This window comes from Podarcis filfolensis (genome assembly GCF_964270895.1).
Source record: "Podarcis filfolensis genome assembly, chromosome: 6".
Lineage (NCBI taxonomy): Eukaryota > Metazoa > Chordata > Lepidosauria > Squamata > Lacertidae > Podarcis > Podarcis filfolensis.
This window is the reverse complement of record NC_139609.1, coordinates 56,820,945-56,833,223: the sequence shown is the minus strand read 5'-3', so window position 1 is coordinate 56,833,223 and position 12,279 is coordinate 56,820,945. Positions and strand designations below refer to the sequence as shown.

General features: G+C 43.1%; 1 protein-coding gene across 2 annotated transcripts in view; it reads left to right on the top strand.

The window, feature by feature from the left end:
- Nucleotides 1–636: 636 nt before the first annotated feature.
- LOC310764329 (uncharacterized protein) overlaps nt 637–12,279 on the top strand; it is a 30,736-nt gene continuing 19,093 nt past the window's right edge. For both annotated transcript variants that reach the window (XM_083617992.1, XM_083617991.1), the window contains exons 1-8: nt 637–691; nt 5,399–5,471; nt 6,419–6,498; nt 7,006–7,163; nt 8,730–8,782; nt 9,236–9,349; nt 10,297–10,422; nt 11,495–11,620. In XM_083617992.1, the coding sequence (XP_083474118.1) occupies nt 5,409–5,471; nt 6,419–6,498; nt 7,006–7,163; nt 8,730–8,782; nt 9,236–9,349; nt 10,297–10,422; nt 11,495–11,620 (720 nt within the window). In that variant the 5' untranslated portion in view covers nt 637–691; nt 5,399–5,408. The remainder of the gene's footprint in view (nt 692–5,398; nt 5,472–6,418; nt 6,499–7,005; nt 7,164–8,729; nt 8,783–9,235; nt 9,350–10,296; nt 10,423–11,494; nt 11,621–12,279) is intronic.

The following is a 12,279-nucleotide window of genomic DNA, read 5'->3' as shown; positions in this document are numbered from 1 at the left end:
TCGGCGAACAGCCTGCAAGCAGTCATCTCCCTCAGCCTTCCATCTTCCTACCTAAGTAGCTGAAATGCGCAGATAACGACACAGCCTTAACTAGTTAATGGAATGGAGAAGAAAGTACCCGTGCAAGGCGCTATTTGAGCAGCTAAGCCTTATCAATCGCCTCATGCAATTCTCTTTTTCCCCTCCCATGCAGAAGAGGCCTGCAGCGATCTCTAAAGAAATCACACCCATATAGATTTTCTGCCCGTTTGGCAGCCCCAGGGAGACGTAATCGCTTTCCCGACAGCCTTTCGCAGCTGAGGGGGATTCTCAAAAGCGGGCCTCTCCTTCTCTGACTTTCGGTTTCAGCGCGCGCGTTTTCTCCGGCTCACTTCTCCCATCTGCCTGCAGGGGAGAGCAGAGCCAGGGTTACTGTGGGTGACAATTGTACACAGGCAGGAGAAGCAGCGGCGTTGATTTGGAGCGCCTTTGGGCGCCTCTTCCTCATTTCGGCAGCCGAGGCGCTGAGAGGAAGTTAGCAACAAATCGAGGAAGTTTTCCCCTCGTTTTCTCTTTCAATGGGCTGCACTCGTCTTTTCGCAACACCGAAAGGCTTCAGCCAGGTTTGATTTGGTGCGGAACGCGCAGCGCGCAGCTCTCCTCCCAACCACGTTTCTTCCAGCAACAGAGAAAGAGAGACTGGAGCTCAAAGGTAAAGACTTTTGCAGGATCCTGCTGGTAGAGGCTATAATATGCTGCTGACAGACCTCTGGGAAATGAAGTTCATTAATGTAACTGCCCCCACCCCCAAACAAAAGCCGATACTATGGAAATGCATCCCTGTTCCTTGAAACAGCGATTGTATGAAGGGCGGGGCGGAGAGCGACCAGTTGGGTTTGTGCTGCGTTGAGGAAGATGCTTTCCTTAAGGAAGAGGCCTTCTTGTTGGGAAGGAGAAGGCTTTCCCTTTTTAAAAACTACCCGCGCAGAAGGGCAAAACTAGTTTCCTAAATATTGCGATCATCGTATTTTGTAAGGTAAGCTGCACATGGGCACAGCCAGGACTTTTGTTGGGGGGCAGAACCGACGTGATTGGTCAGCTAAGTATTTCTATTGTTTTACTTGACCTGGGGCTATGCCCATGCAGCTGCACAAGTTTTTAGTCTAGGGCTAGTCGTTTCAGAGGTATTGTTCCCCTCTCCTTCAGTGCTAACCGTTTAAGTTATACTACTACAGAATTTTAACTTTCGTGGTTTCAAGGGAGTTGTAGCTGTTTTGGGCCGTAGCCAGGAGTTATTTTGGGAGTGGGCAGAACAGAGTTATCTTTAACACAATTGGTCATTTTAAGTATTCTTATTTATTTGATTTAGGGGGCACAGCTGCATGCCTGCTACGCCCATGCCTCAGGCCCTCTGATTTTGTATGTGGTGTTATAAGAAAAACTGCTCCCTTTCCCTTATGGGGTATTCCGGAGCCCGTATAGAGTCCTTAAGTGGGTTCCCTATGGGTGGGTGAAAATAACAGGCCAACCAGAGTACCGTCTTTTTCTGTGTATGAGACGCCTCCAAATTTTAAAAAATGGGGGGAGATGGCACAGAGTTGTTAAGCTTTTTTTGCGGAGGATTACCCAGAGTTCTCCATCTCACCCTTTATTCACTGTGATTTGCAGCAACTGGTGTTCAGATTGCTTACTGCCTCCGTTACCCAAATAGTATGCAGCCATTGTGGTTGGTAGCCTTACGCACTGTGAATTTGTCTAATCTTTAAAACCATCCAAGTTGGTGGCCTCATGTAGAAGTAAATACCATAATTTAACTATCTGCTGCGTTGTTACCCTGAAAATAGGCCTCGTCCTTCTTCCCAATTCAAGACAAAAGGTGTGGTGGAAAGAGTAGCTTTATTACTTACTGAAGCAAGAAAGAAAGGTGCCCCAGTGGATAATTCCAAAAGCTGAGGCCGCAATACAATAATTCAAGGCATCTATATGGCATTCTAAATACATGAAGCCCTCATGCCTGTATCATCTCTGCAGTATTATTGGTTACAGCAACATCTGAACAGCTCATGGTTCTTTATCTGGCCTTAAAGTTAGACACCCCATATTTGGAGTTGTTTTCTACCTAAAACTCCCTGTATCTTATCAAGGTCTCTTCCTCAATCGGGGATTGGACTATATGATGCTCAGGGTCTCTTCTAACCAGGTGGATAAAAATCAATGATTTTTTTTAAAAAATCAGATTTTTTAGATTTAAATCGGATTTTTAAAAAATAAAATGTTTTTGGAGGAAACATCTTTCTAAAGAGAGTTTTCTATTTAAGTTACATTATAGTCCAAAGGCTGTTCATCAGGAATAAGGATTTGTTTTTCATGTGTGCTAAACTCAGTCTAAGTTTTTGTTTTTGTTTTAAATTGTTTAACCACATCGGTTTACAAACATGGATACATATGCTATAATGTTATTGTTTTAGTTAAATTGTTTAAATTGTGATTAAGGAAGTGATTATTTTTCTCCTTCCAATAAAGTACAGCAGAAAAGTTGTCCAAATATAAGCAGTTAACTTATTAAACCTCACAATAATTTCATAAATATTGGCCTATGTATTTCTAATCGTATAACCAAATCGGTAATTTTTGATATAAATGTAAAAATGACACTGAAAATTTATTATTCCAAAAATGAAATCTTCAAATGGTTGTAAATATTAAGATTATACCAGCAAGAATTAGTCTTTCTGTAAAAAAATGATTTAAATCAAGCCTTTACTGACTAGTGACTTAAATCATGATTTAAATCAAATCCACTCTGCTTCCACCTCTACATTTCTGTGATCTTCCAGCTGGCTCTGGTCAGTGTAATTGACTCTGTACCAGCCTTTCCTTTACACTAGTATGCATACCTAAACTCTGTTAACTGGGCAGGGGGCCCTACAAGTGCTACATGCTCTCCTCACTTGCAAATAATGGTACAGCTTTGGTAAACTGAAAAGAATAACAAGAATACAGAAATACAGAGAGAAGCATACAATACAGAAAGGCACATTCTAAATTGGGCAGAGGGGCTACCTATGTGGCTATTTGGCTACAGTGTGAAGATGTACTTTCTTTTGTCTGTCCTAAATATTTCAACATTCAGCTTGCTTGGATGACCCTGCATTCTAGTATAATGAGTAAGGGAGAAAAAAAACCCTTTTTATCCACTTTCTCCACACCATGTAAAATCCTATAAACTTCTGTCATGTCCTCGCTATTCACATTTTTAATAAACTGAAAATATTGAAATCTTTCCTCATAGAGGAGTTGCTCCTACCCTTGGATCATTTTGTAGCTCAAACCATTCCAGATCTAGAGCAGACGGCATGACAAAGTTTGGCAGTAGGAAGATGGATAGAAGACAGAGGAGAAGAACTGGGTTTAGCCAGTGTGGCAGACTGTTAGCTCCACATGCTCCCACAGGTCAAGTTTGACAATGATACCAGCTGAACCCTTTTCGTGACGGCAAAAAAATATATATGTGTGTGGATCTTGAAGAGCACCATGCAAGGACTTTGCAGGCACCATTTATCATTTCATGATTACTCTAAATGGCATCTTGTTGCTTTGCTCTGGGCAGGATTCAGCTACTGAGCCCTTTCAGTGGAAGTCTTGTGCAATGACTTCCGCTTGCACAATGCAGACCCCCTCTTCCCCCCACATGGGAGAGTTGGGAGAACCCCAAAACAGTGTGCTGGGTGGGGGGTTGAGGGCATCATCACCTCACAAGCTGAAATGCCTATGCAGATGGAACAAACATTCATCATAGCACAAGACTGATTTCCACCATATATAGCTAAAGCACATTTATACCACTTTCAGAATCATGGCTTCCCCTTAAGAATCCTGGCAACTGTTGTTTACTCCTAGTAGAGCTACAGTTCCCCTAGCAGCAAACTACAGTTCCCAGGATTCTTTGGAGGAAGCCATGTTTGTTAATGTTGTATAAGAGTGCTTTAAATGTATGATGTGGATGCAACCTTCCTCACACCTAAAGTCTGCCCACTTCTGATCTAGATAGCAACGAAGTGAGAAGCTATGGGCAACTCTTGAGCTTAGTTATAAACTAGAAATACCATGCTTTATTTTAAAAACAATTCTGTCATCTTCGCTTGAGTACCTTTGTGCATAAGCAGAGTACAGTGGTAGGGACGTGGGTGGCGCTGTGGGTAAAACCTCAGCGCCTAGGGCTTGCCGGTCGCATGGTCGGCGGTTCGAATCCCCGCGGCGGGGTGAGCTCCCGTATTTCGGTCCCAGCTCCTGCCCACCTAGCAGTTCAAAAGCACCCCTAAGTGCAAGTAGATAAATAGGTACCGCTTTATAGCAGGAAGGTAAACGGCGTTTCCGTGTGCTGCGCTGGTGCTGGCTCACCAGCTGCAGCTTCGTCATGCTGGCCACGTGACCCGGAAGTGTCTCCGGACAGCGCTGGCCCCCGGCCTCTTGAGATGGGCGCACAACCCTAGAGTTTGACATGACTGGCCCGTATGGGCAGGGATACCTTTACCTTTTTTTAGAGTACAGTGGTACCTCGGGTTAGTTTATTTTGGAGGTCTGTTCTTAACCTGAAACCGTTCTTAACCTGAGATGCACTTTTGCTAATGGGGCCTCCCACTGCTGGCGCGCAATTTCCGTTCTCATCCTGGGGCAAAGTTCTCAACCCGAGGTACTACTTCCGGGTTAGCAGATTTTGTAACCTAAAGTGTTTGTAACCCGAAGCGTTTGTAACCTGAGGTACCGCTGTAACTTTCTGTTTTAAAGCAGATACAGTGGTACCTTGGGTTACATATGCTTCAAGTTACAAACACTTCAGGTTACAGACTCCGCTAACCCAGAAATATTACCTTGGGTTAAAAACTTTGCTTCAGGATGAGAACAGAAATCGTGCTCCAGCAGCGCGGCGGTAGCAGGAGGCCCCATTAGCTAAAGTGGTGCTTCAGGTTAAGAACAGTTTCAGGTTAAGAACAGACCTCCAGAACGAATTAAGTACTTAACCCGAGGTACCACTGTACTCCCTTCACTTTCTGGGCATGCCCTAGATCAGGTGTGTGGACGCTTTACTGCTTCAGATGTTGTTGAACTACGAGTCCCATAGTTCTGGTCATTACCTGGGTATGTTGGGACTGATTGAAGTTGTAGTTTAGCAACAGCTAGAGGGCCAAATGTTTCCCAGCCTTGCCCTAGAATCTGGAATTGATGCTTTTATCTCAGTCTGATTCCCTAGGGCAGAGCCTAGGTCAACTGGCTGAATGTGACCTCAGATGAGAGGCAGCTGTTCAACTGAGGAAGGAAGAGGCTTGGCCTGTACTCTGAATTGCCTGGTTCATTTGCACAGTAGTGGCTGAAAAGCTGAAAGTATCCTGAAATGTCTTTTTTTTACCTCCTTCCACAGGGCTTGAAATATGGAGAGGGGTTACCCCATGTTCTGGGGTAGGCAACAGTATGGACGTGGGTTTTATGCAGCCGTAAGTTGATGTTGTTGCTGTTCTGGTTAAGTCTTCTTTACCCTCCCTAACACTGTCTTGATCTTTGGTTGACTCAAGTAGTTTTAGCATATATTGATGCTGTAAAAGAAACAGAATATCTATTACTGAAAGCTGGAGCGATCTAGAATGGCTTTTGTCCCTAGGGAATGAAGATAACATGCAGGGAACTTGATCATTTTCTGCAGAAAAAGAGCTTTAACAAAAACTTTTCTACTGTTGTTTTTTGCTCAATAATATTTCCAATTCTAAAAATGAGTTGTTTCATAAAATTAATTGGAAACACAATAAATGTATATAATACCAGTCAAATTGTAGTTTTAAAGTTTTAATTAACAGTGCCTTCCTATAAAGACGTTGTGGAGTTCAGTATACCCAAAGTATCATTTTTTGCTGAATCAGTCTGAGTTTTAAATCTAAATAAAAATATGGATTCTAAAGCAAATTCAATTGTTTAGACTGTACAGCATATTCTAACTCCCTGTTCCAATGCTTCCAGTAAGCTAGCAGAATCTTAGGAGTCAGCACTCACAATACTCTACCTTGAACACCATTCATTATGATGGGGAAAAGGGACCTATGGCTCTCCAGGCAGTGTTGGACTATAACTTCCAATATCGTTTGGGTAGAAATGGGTCAGAATAACATCTGACATGGCATGGGGACAAAGGAGGAAGGAAAGAAGCAGAGCTGGCAGCATTGACCAATTAATAATATAAACAAGAATCATCAAGGAAGTTATAAAAGTTACAAAGGAGGGAAACTGGGGTTGCTGCATTGCTTCTGGTACCTGAGATTTGGAGGTGAGCTATCCACTGTTAGTAAGTTGCAGTTCTTGCATTTGCAAAACTGTTCTTTCCCTTTTCCTGTTTTGACCAGTTAGTCTAGTTGTGGGTTAGTAACAGAGTGAAATGTTTTCCCCTGTCCAGAATTCGCAAAATGAAAACTATTGGAGGGGCTCTTGGGACTGGCAGCAGGACAACTACTGCCCAGATACACCACCTGCGTGGTAAGTGACTTCTGCATTTTATTTTTATTCATATTATATATGCATGTACACATATTTGTCCCCACTTTTTCAAAGTGTAATATAAATTAATGACAAAATTAAGTTAATAAACAAACTAAAAGATGCTGAACTTTAAACTTTCTAAGAACATGAATATGTTCATCCCACACTTTTAACAAAATGTATTTTCATAGTAGCTTATGAATTAAAATTAAGTTATGAAGCGACGTAAAAACTAATAAGATGTTAAAATTAACATTTCTAAAAAAGCAGCTCAGTAGGCTGTTGGTCCATCTAGAAAGTAAAAACTACAAAACATCCGTTGGTCATGCTGGCTAGGAGTGATGGGAGCTGAAGTTGTACCACATATGTGTGGCTACAGATCCCCATCCCTGTAGCTATGCTGAGCTGAATATACTAAGGTGACTTGACCAACTCTGGTTTACAGCTCATGATTGATGGCAGTAAAGGCAACTTATGCAGAATACTGTGTTTGTGTTTCTTCAGGGTACATCGCGGCAAACCTCACAACTACAACGTTGCTTACCGAGGCCGTGGTTGGAATCACTCTCAAGGATATTTCAGTGGGGCACATTCCAGCCGAGGCCATCATAGAGGAGCTAAAAGTAGTGCTAAATATTTGGGAGCAACAACCAAAAACAGAGGCAAGGCTGAAAATATGTATGTGGGATTGAATATTGGACCATCTCCTTCTCTGATCCTCTACCCATTTCACAGCTATGTGGTGGACAGTGCCCCCGTAAAATCTTACTCATCCATGCTATGTTTGTGGTTGAAGGAGCACAGTTTTATTTGTGATAGATAGTTTTGTTTTTATCTTTTAGGAAATGTTACTGAATGCCACTTTTAAATTATTTTTAGATTTTTATTAAGTGGTACAAACATGAACAAAATAATAATAATGTGGCGAAATGTACACGCTATCTTCTTTGGGGTTGTATTTCTGTGTTTCAGTTGTACTAGTTCACTTCTCCCAATATCAAAAGCTTGCTTTTCACTAGAACCAGCCTCCCTGGTTGAGAGAATGGCCCAGCTAGGCTGACCTGTTTGGCTCATTGAGCTTCCAAGATCTAGGATCTGCAGTTGAAGCCCGAAGCAGCTAAATAAAAAAGGAGAGGTTTTGGGGCTCAATTCTGCTAGGAGTGCCTGTTCCAGATGTGTGGCAGGGACAGCTTTGTGCTTAGAGAAAAGACACTGGCATTTAGCATGTACTCAAAAGTAGTGTTCGTTAATATTGCTTCAAATATCCCAGAGTGGAGATCTGGAGCTTGTCCATACTTGACTTTTGCCCTGTGCTTTCTAGGCACAGGTCTGCAGTTTCCCGGTCCTTGTCTGAGGGCTTTTCCCCCCTCTTGCCTTACACTTTCCTCAGGAGAATCTGATCTTTACCACTGAATTGAGTAAATTGCCATTTGCTTCAATTCAGCGGTAAAGCGTAGGTTTTCATGGGGAAAGCAGTGTGGCAAAAAATCATGTTTGGACACAAACCTGGAAAGCCTGGAGCTGTCCTTAGAATTGTAGAGTAAAGCTCAGGTTGGTGAGCCCCGAATGAAGACTGGCTCAAATTAAAAGCTTGTCATAGATTTCCCGCTCTGTACATAAATACAGTGGTACCACGGGTTAAGTACTTAATCCGTTCCGGAGGTCCGTTCTTAGCCTGAAACTGTTCTTAACCTGAAGCACCACTTTAGCTAATGGGGCCTCCCGCTGCTGCCGTGCTGCCGGAGCACGATTTCTGTTTTCATCCTGAAGCAAAGTTGTTAACCCGAGGTACTATTTCTGGGTTAGCAGAGTCTGTAACCTGAAGTGTTTGTAACCTGAAGCGTATGTAACCCACGGTACCACTGTACAATAAATAACAGAAGGAGTTTTCAGGAATATGTCGTAGGAAACTGCATTCTACCTAGTCACGCTATAGCTGGCAATGGCTCTCCAAAGCTTCCAGTAGAAACTTTTTCTAGCTCTACCTGAAGATGCTAGGATTTGAAAGTGGCACCCTTGTGAGTGCAAAGCATTTGCTCTATCCACTGAGAGAGTCTCTCCTCTCTTTTACCTGATCTTTGGAATAGCATGTCATCTATCTGTAACTGAAACTCCAGTACTCATCCATTTGCCCTGGAAAGACTTAACAAAGCAAAGTTGTCCCACACATCCAAACTCTCAGGTTGTGGCAGAGGCATTGCATGCTGAGTTTGTTTCTCTATCTGCAGGAAAAGGTCGTACTAAAAACTCATCCCGTTCCTCGTGCTTAATCAATATGACGGTAAGCGATGAACCTATGCTGTGGCTAGTTCCTACAGGGAGGGTGTCTCTTACACGTGCGGCAGAGATCAAGGGATGGTGTGATGTGGGGCAAAGTTTGGGAAGAAGATTTCTCATGACTATGTGCCTGGTCTGTATGGTTGAAGAAGTAGCTAACTAATTCAGACGGCCTCTGAGATATACAAGCAAAATTTGCCATTTTGCCTCTTTTTGACATCCCACTGTTTAGGGTTTGTCAACATTATTTTCCAACAGGGCTCTTGTGCCTTGAACAGCTGTCTAACATGGGGGGGAATAGCTAGAGAAGCTTTTCCCATCACTTCGTGACAACACCAAAGGCAGGGGCAGGGGGAGGCTTCACCTGCTACATTTTTGTTGGTAAAGGTGCTGAAGCTCTGTCAGAACAAGCTAGAGTTCGCAGCACTAGACTCATCTTTCTATTCCTGTGCTACAGCCAAATAAAAAGGGAAATAATTCTGAAAAAACTGGAGGACCATCAGCAACACCAGAATCTAAACAAGGGCAGAAGAATTCAACAAGTTTGAGGAAAGAAACTGACACGTCCAAGGTAATTGTAGGAGAAGTCTGGGCCACCTTGCAACAGGTAGTTCCTGAGGAAGGTGGTGAGTTCTCGATCTGTGAAGGGATGTTTTCCCTGTGGTTTCTCAGGGCAGGAAGAACTTGTAACATTTTGAAGAGTAACATGGCTTTACCTGGTTGCTGAGAGAATAAAGGTTTATGCATTAACTGAATGGAAATGTAGATACAAATCCTGGAAATGTGTTCTGATGTTTGTCAAAATGTGGCTTATTTAACAAAACCTGCATACTGCTTGATTGAAAGGAAACCTCTAAGTAATGTTGCAGCACTCTGTGGGAGCTCATTTCTCTCTCATCCCCCCTCCCCACAATCAATGAGAGTTATTTTTCTTCCTCCTTCCCTTTCTCCCATGATTCCACCTAGATCTACCTCCTGTCTTTCTGTTTCACCCCTCCCTGCCTCTGCTGTGGGGGTTCTCTAGCACAACAGACCCCAGCAGAAAGGGTTGCTTGAAGTCAGTGCTTATTGGTTGTAACTTCAATCCTCACTTAAGTGGGCCAAAATCCGCCCTCCCCCGGTGCTACAAAGGGAAAATGGATCACTTGATGTTGTAGTGTTATCAGGCGATTGATGGATGAGCCAGCTTGCCCACCTTTCAAAATGACCCACCGAGGGAGGGGGAAACACAGCATCTGACCCACCAGCTGGCTCCAGTTCTCCAGGCCCTGATCTGTCTGTCATTGTTTCTTATTCTGACTGGCAGTGGCTCTTCAGTGGCAGACCCTTTAAAAATGAAATAACCTTGCAATCCTTCTCATAGTTCTATAATTCACAAGATTTCTTGGGATCAAAAACAGTTTTTCAGTGAGTCTTTCCAGAGCCGTGTTGGATCCTAAAGCAAACACAGCACTGGCAGCAGTAATATAAGTGTCTCTTATTTGCACATATCCCCCTTCCTGCTTGGCATTTCTTTAGGTGGATCAGAAGTCCAGCAAAACCATCATGTCTGCAAAGGATTTCAGTTTTCATTTGCCCTCTGTTTCCTCAACATGCCCACAGAGCAAACCGGAAGTGCCATCAAAGGAAAAAGAAGAAATTGAGGTAAACAGCTCCCTACACATTACTAAGAGCAGATGTAGCTGGGATATGCGATCTGGGAGGAAGATGGCATCCCTAGTGACCTCCATGTCTCTATTAAAGGTCACAGTACATCACACTTTCGCTGCATGAGAATACTCATGTGTAGGCACCTCATTAGAAGCTTTCCTCCATTTAGCAGAGTTTCTGGAAGCAGTGGTCAGCAATTGAAGCTACACTTTGAGAAGAAACACTCACAGGCCTTGTACAACTTACTCAAGTGATTTATTGCTTGACTGGTCATAAATGCATCATGGTAGCACCGTTTACAGTCATAATAGCAATAGCTGTAACGGCATACTTAGGTTTCAGTCCTTTCTCTTTAGCAACAACATAGGCAGACACAGTCTATCGGCAGTTGTGATTCAGCAGTTTGCAGACAGCATTTGTTGGTCAGTCATCTGTGAGTGTTTCATCTCAGTGTAACTTCAACTGCTGACCACTGCTTCCAGAAACTCTTCTAAATGGACGAAAGTAGCCCTCCTTCTCCACCCCACCCCCCAGCCTTATATGTTTTCACCTATTGATAGCTGGGCACCATAACCCTGAAGCGAGCATATCACGTACATAGCTGTCCGGTCTGCTGAGTTGCTGAGCCTGCATAATCATGTTCCCACGGTCTCATCTGCAAGGCTGGTTATGCCCAACATGAGCTCAAGATAAGGGAAGGCCAGGGACGTATCTTGAACTAAAATGTAGCAACCTGAGAGGCTCCCAAGAGTAGTTCAAAACCCCATTAAAATTGGTATCAGCTGTTGTGACTGGGAGAACTTTACATCAGGTATAAAGCTGGATGTAGGTATTCTAAATAATAAAAAACCCACACCTTAGCAGTAATATTTTATTGGGATACAAGGCCATTTTTGTTCAAGTATCGTCTCTCAACACTGGTTAGGTTAAGTTCAACTCTCCACTGAGAAAGCAGTCCTTATCATCCTCATCATTCCTGCATTGTAGGGGATTGGACTCGATGACCCTTGGGGTCCCTTCCAACTCTATAATTCTGTGATCATCATCCTCTAACGAATCTCTGCAGGTCAAGTTGGAAGACAGTCCGACCTCTGAAGACCCTCCCAGCAAGACTGCTCCTTTGTCACCTGTGCATTCTCCGTCCAAGACAGCAGAAGGTCTTCCAGCCACAGTAAAGGAAGAACCTGTGGTGGTATGAAAAACCTTCTCTTTTTCATTTGCATAGGGGTGTGGATTCTTTGGCTTCAATTTCACTGCTGTTAGTATTTTGCTTGTGCAGCCTGCCAATGTACAAATGTGCCCATGTGTTGGAGTAGTCCTGAGCAGGAGTGAGTAGTGGGGATTTGAGACTTGTTTTTCTCTGGGCTGGGACTCTTCCAGGCATAACTTGTTCCTCCTCTGCAGTTGAGCCATGTGCACCTCTTGAGACTGGAGAGCCCAACCCTTGCTCAGGAAGTGTGAAAAGTGACCTGGTATTGTTTCGTTAGCTACCTTTTTCATTCTCTCTTTGTGTGTGGTTATGTACATACACATGAAGGAGAAAGCTCAGATTTTCTTGTGTCATTTGAATCCATTTTTGTAGCATAGCATAAGTATGTGAGTTGTAGCTAACCAATCTTCAGTAGAAGAGTGTTCATAATCACTATAAAAACTTGAATTACAACACGCACTGAATCAGTAATGTCAGTAATCATTAGTCAGTTTGGAACAATGGAATCAGCCATTGAGACTGGTTATATTTAATCAAAGGTTAATGAATGAAGACAACTACTTAATAATTAGTTAATGTTAATTAGTTAAGATTTGCCACAGTGGGTTGTGATTGTGACAGGATGCCTTGATGTAACTATA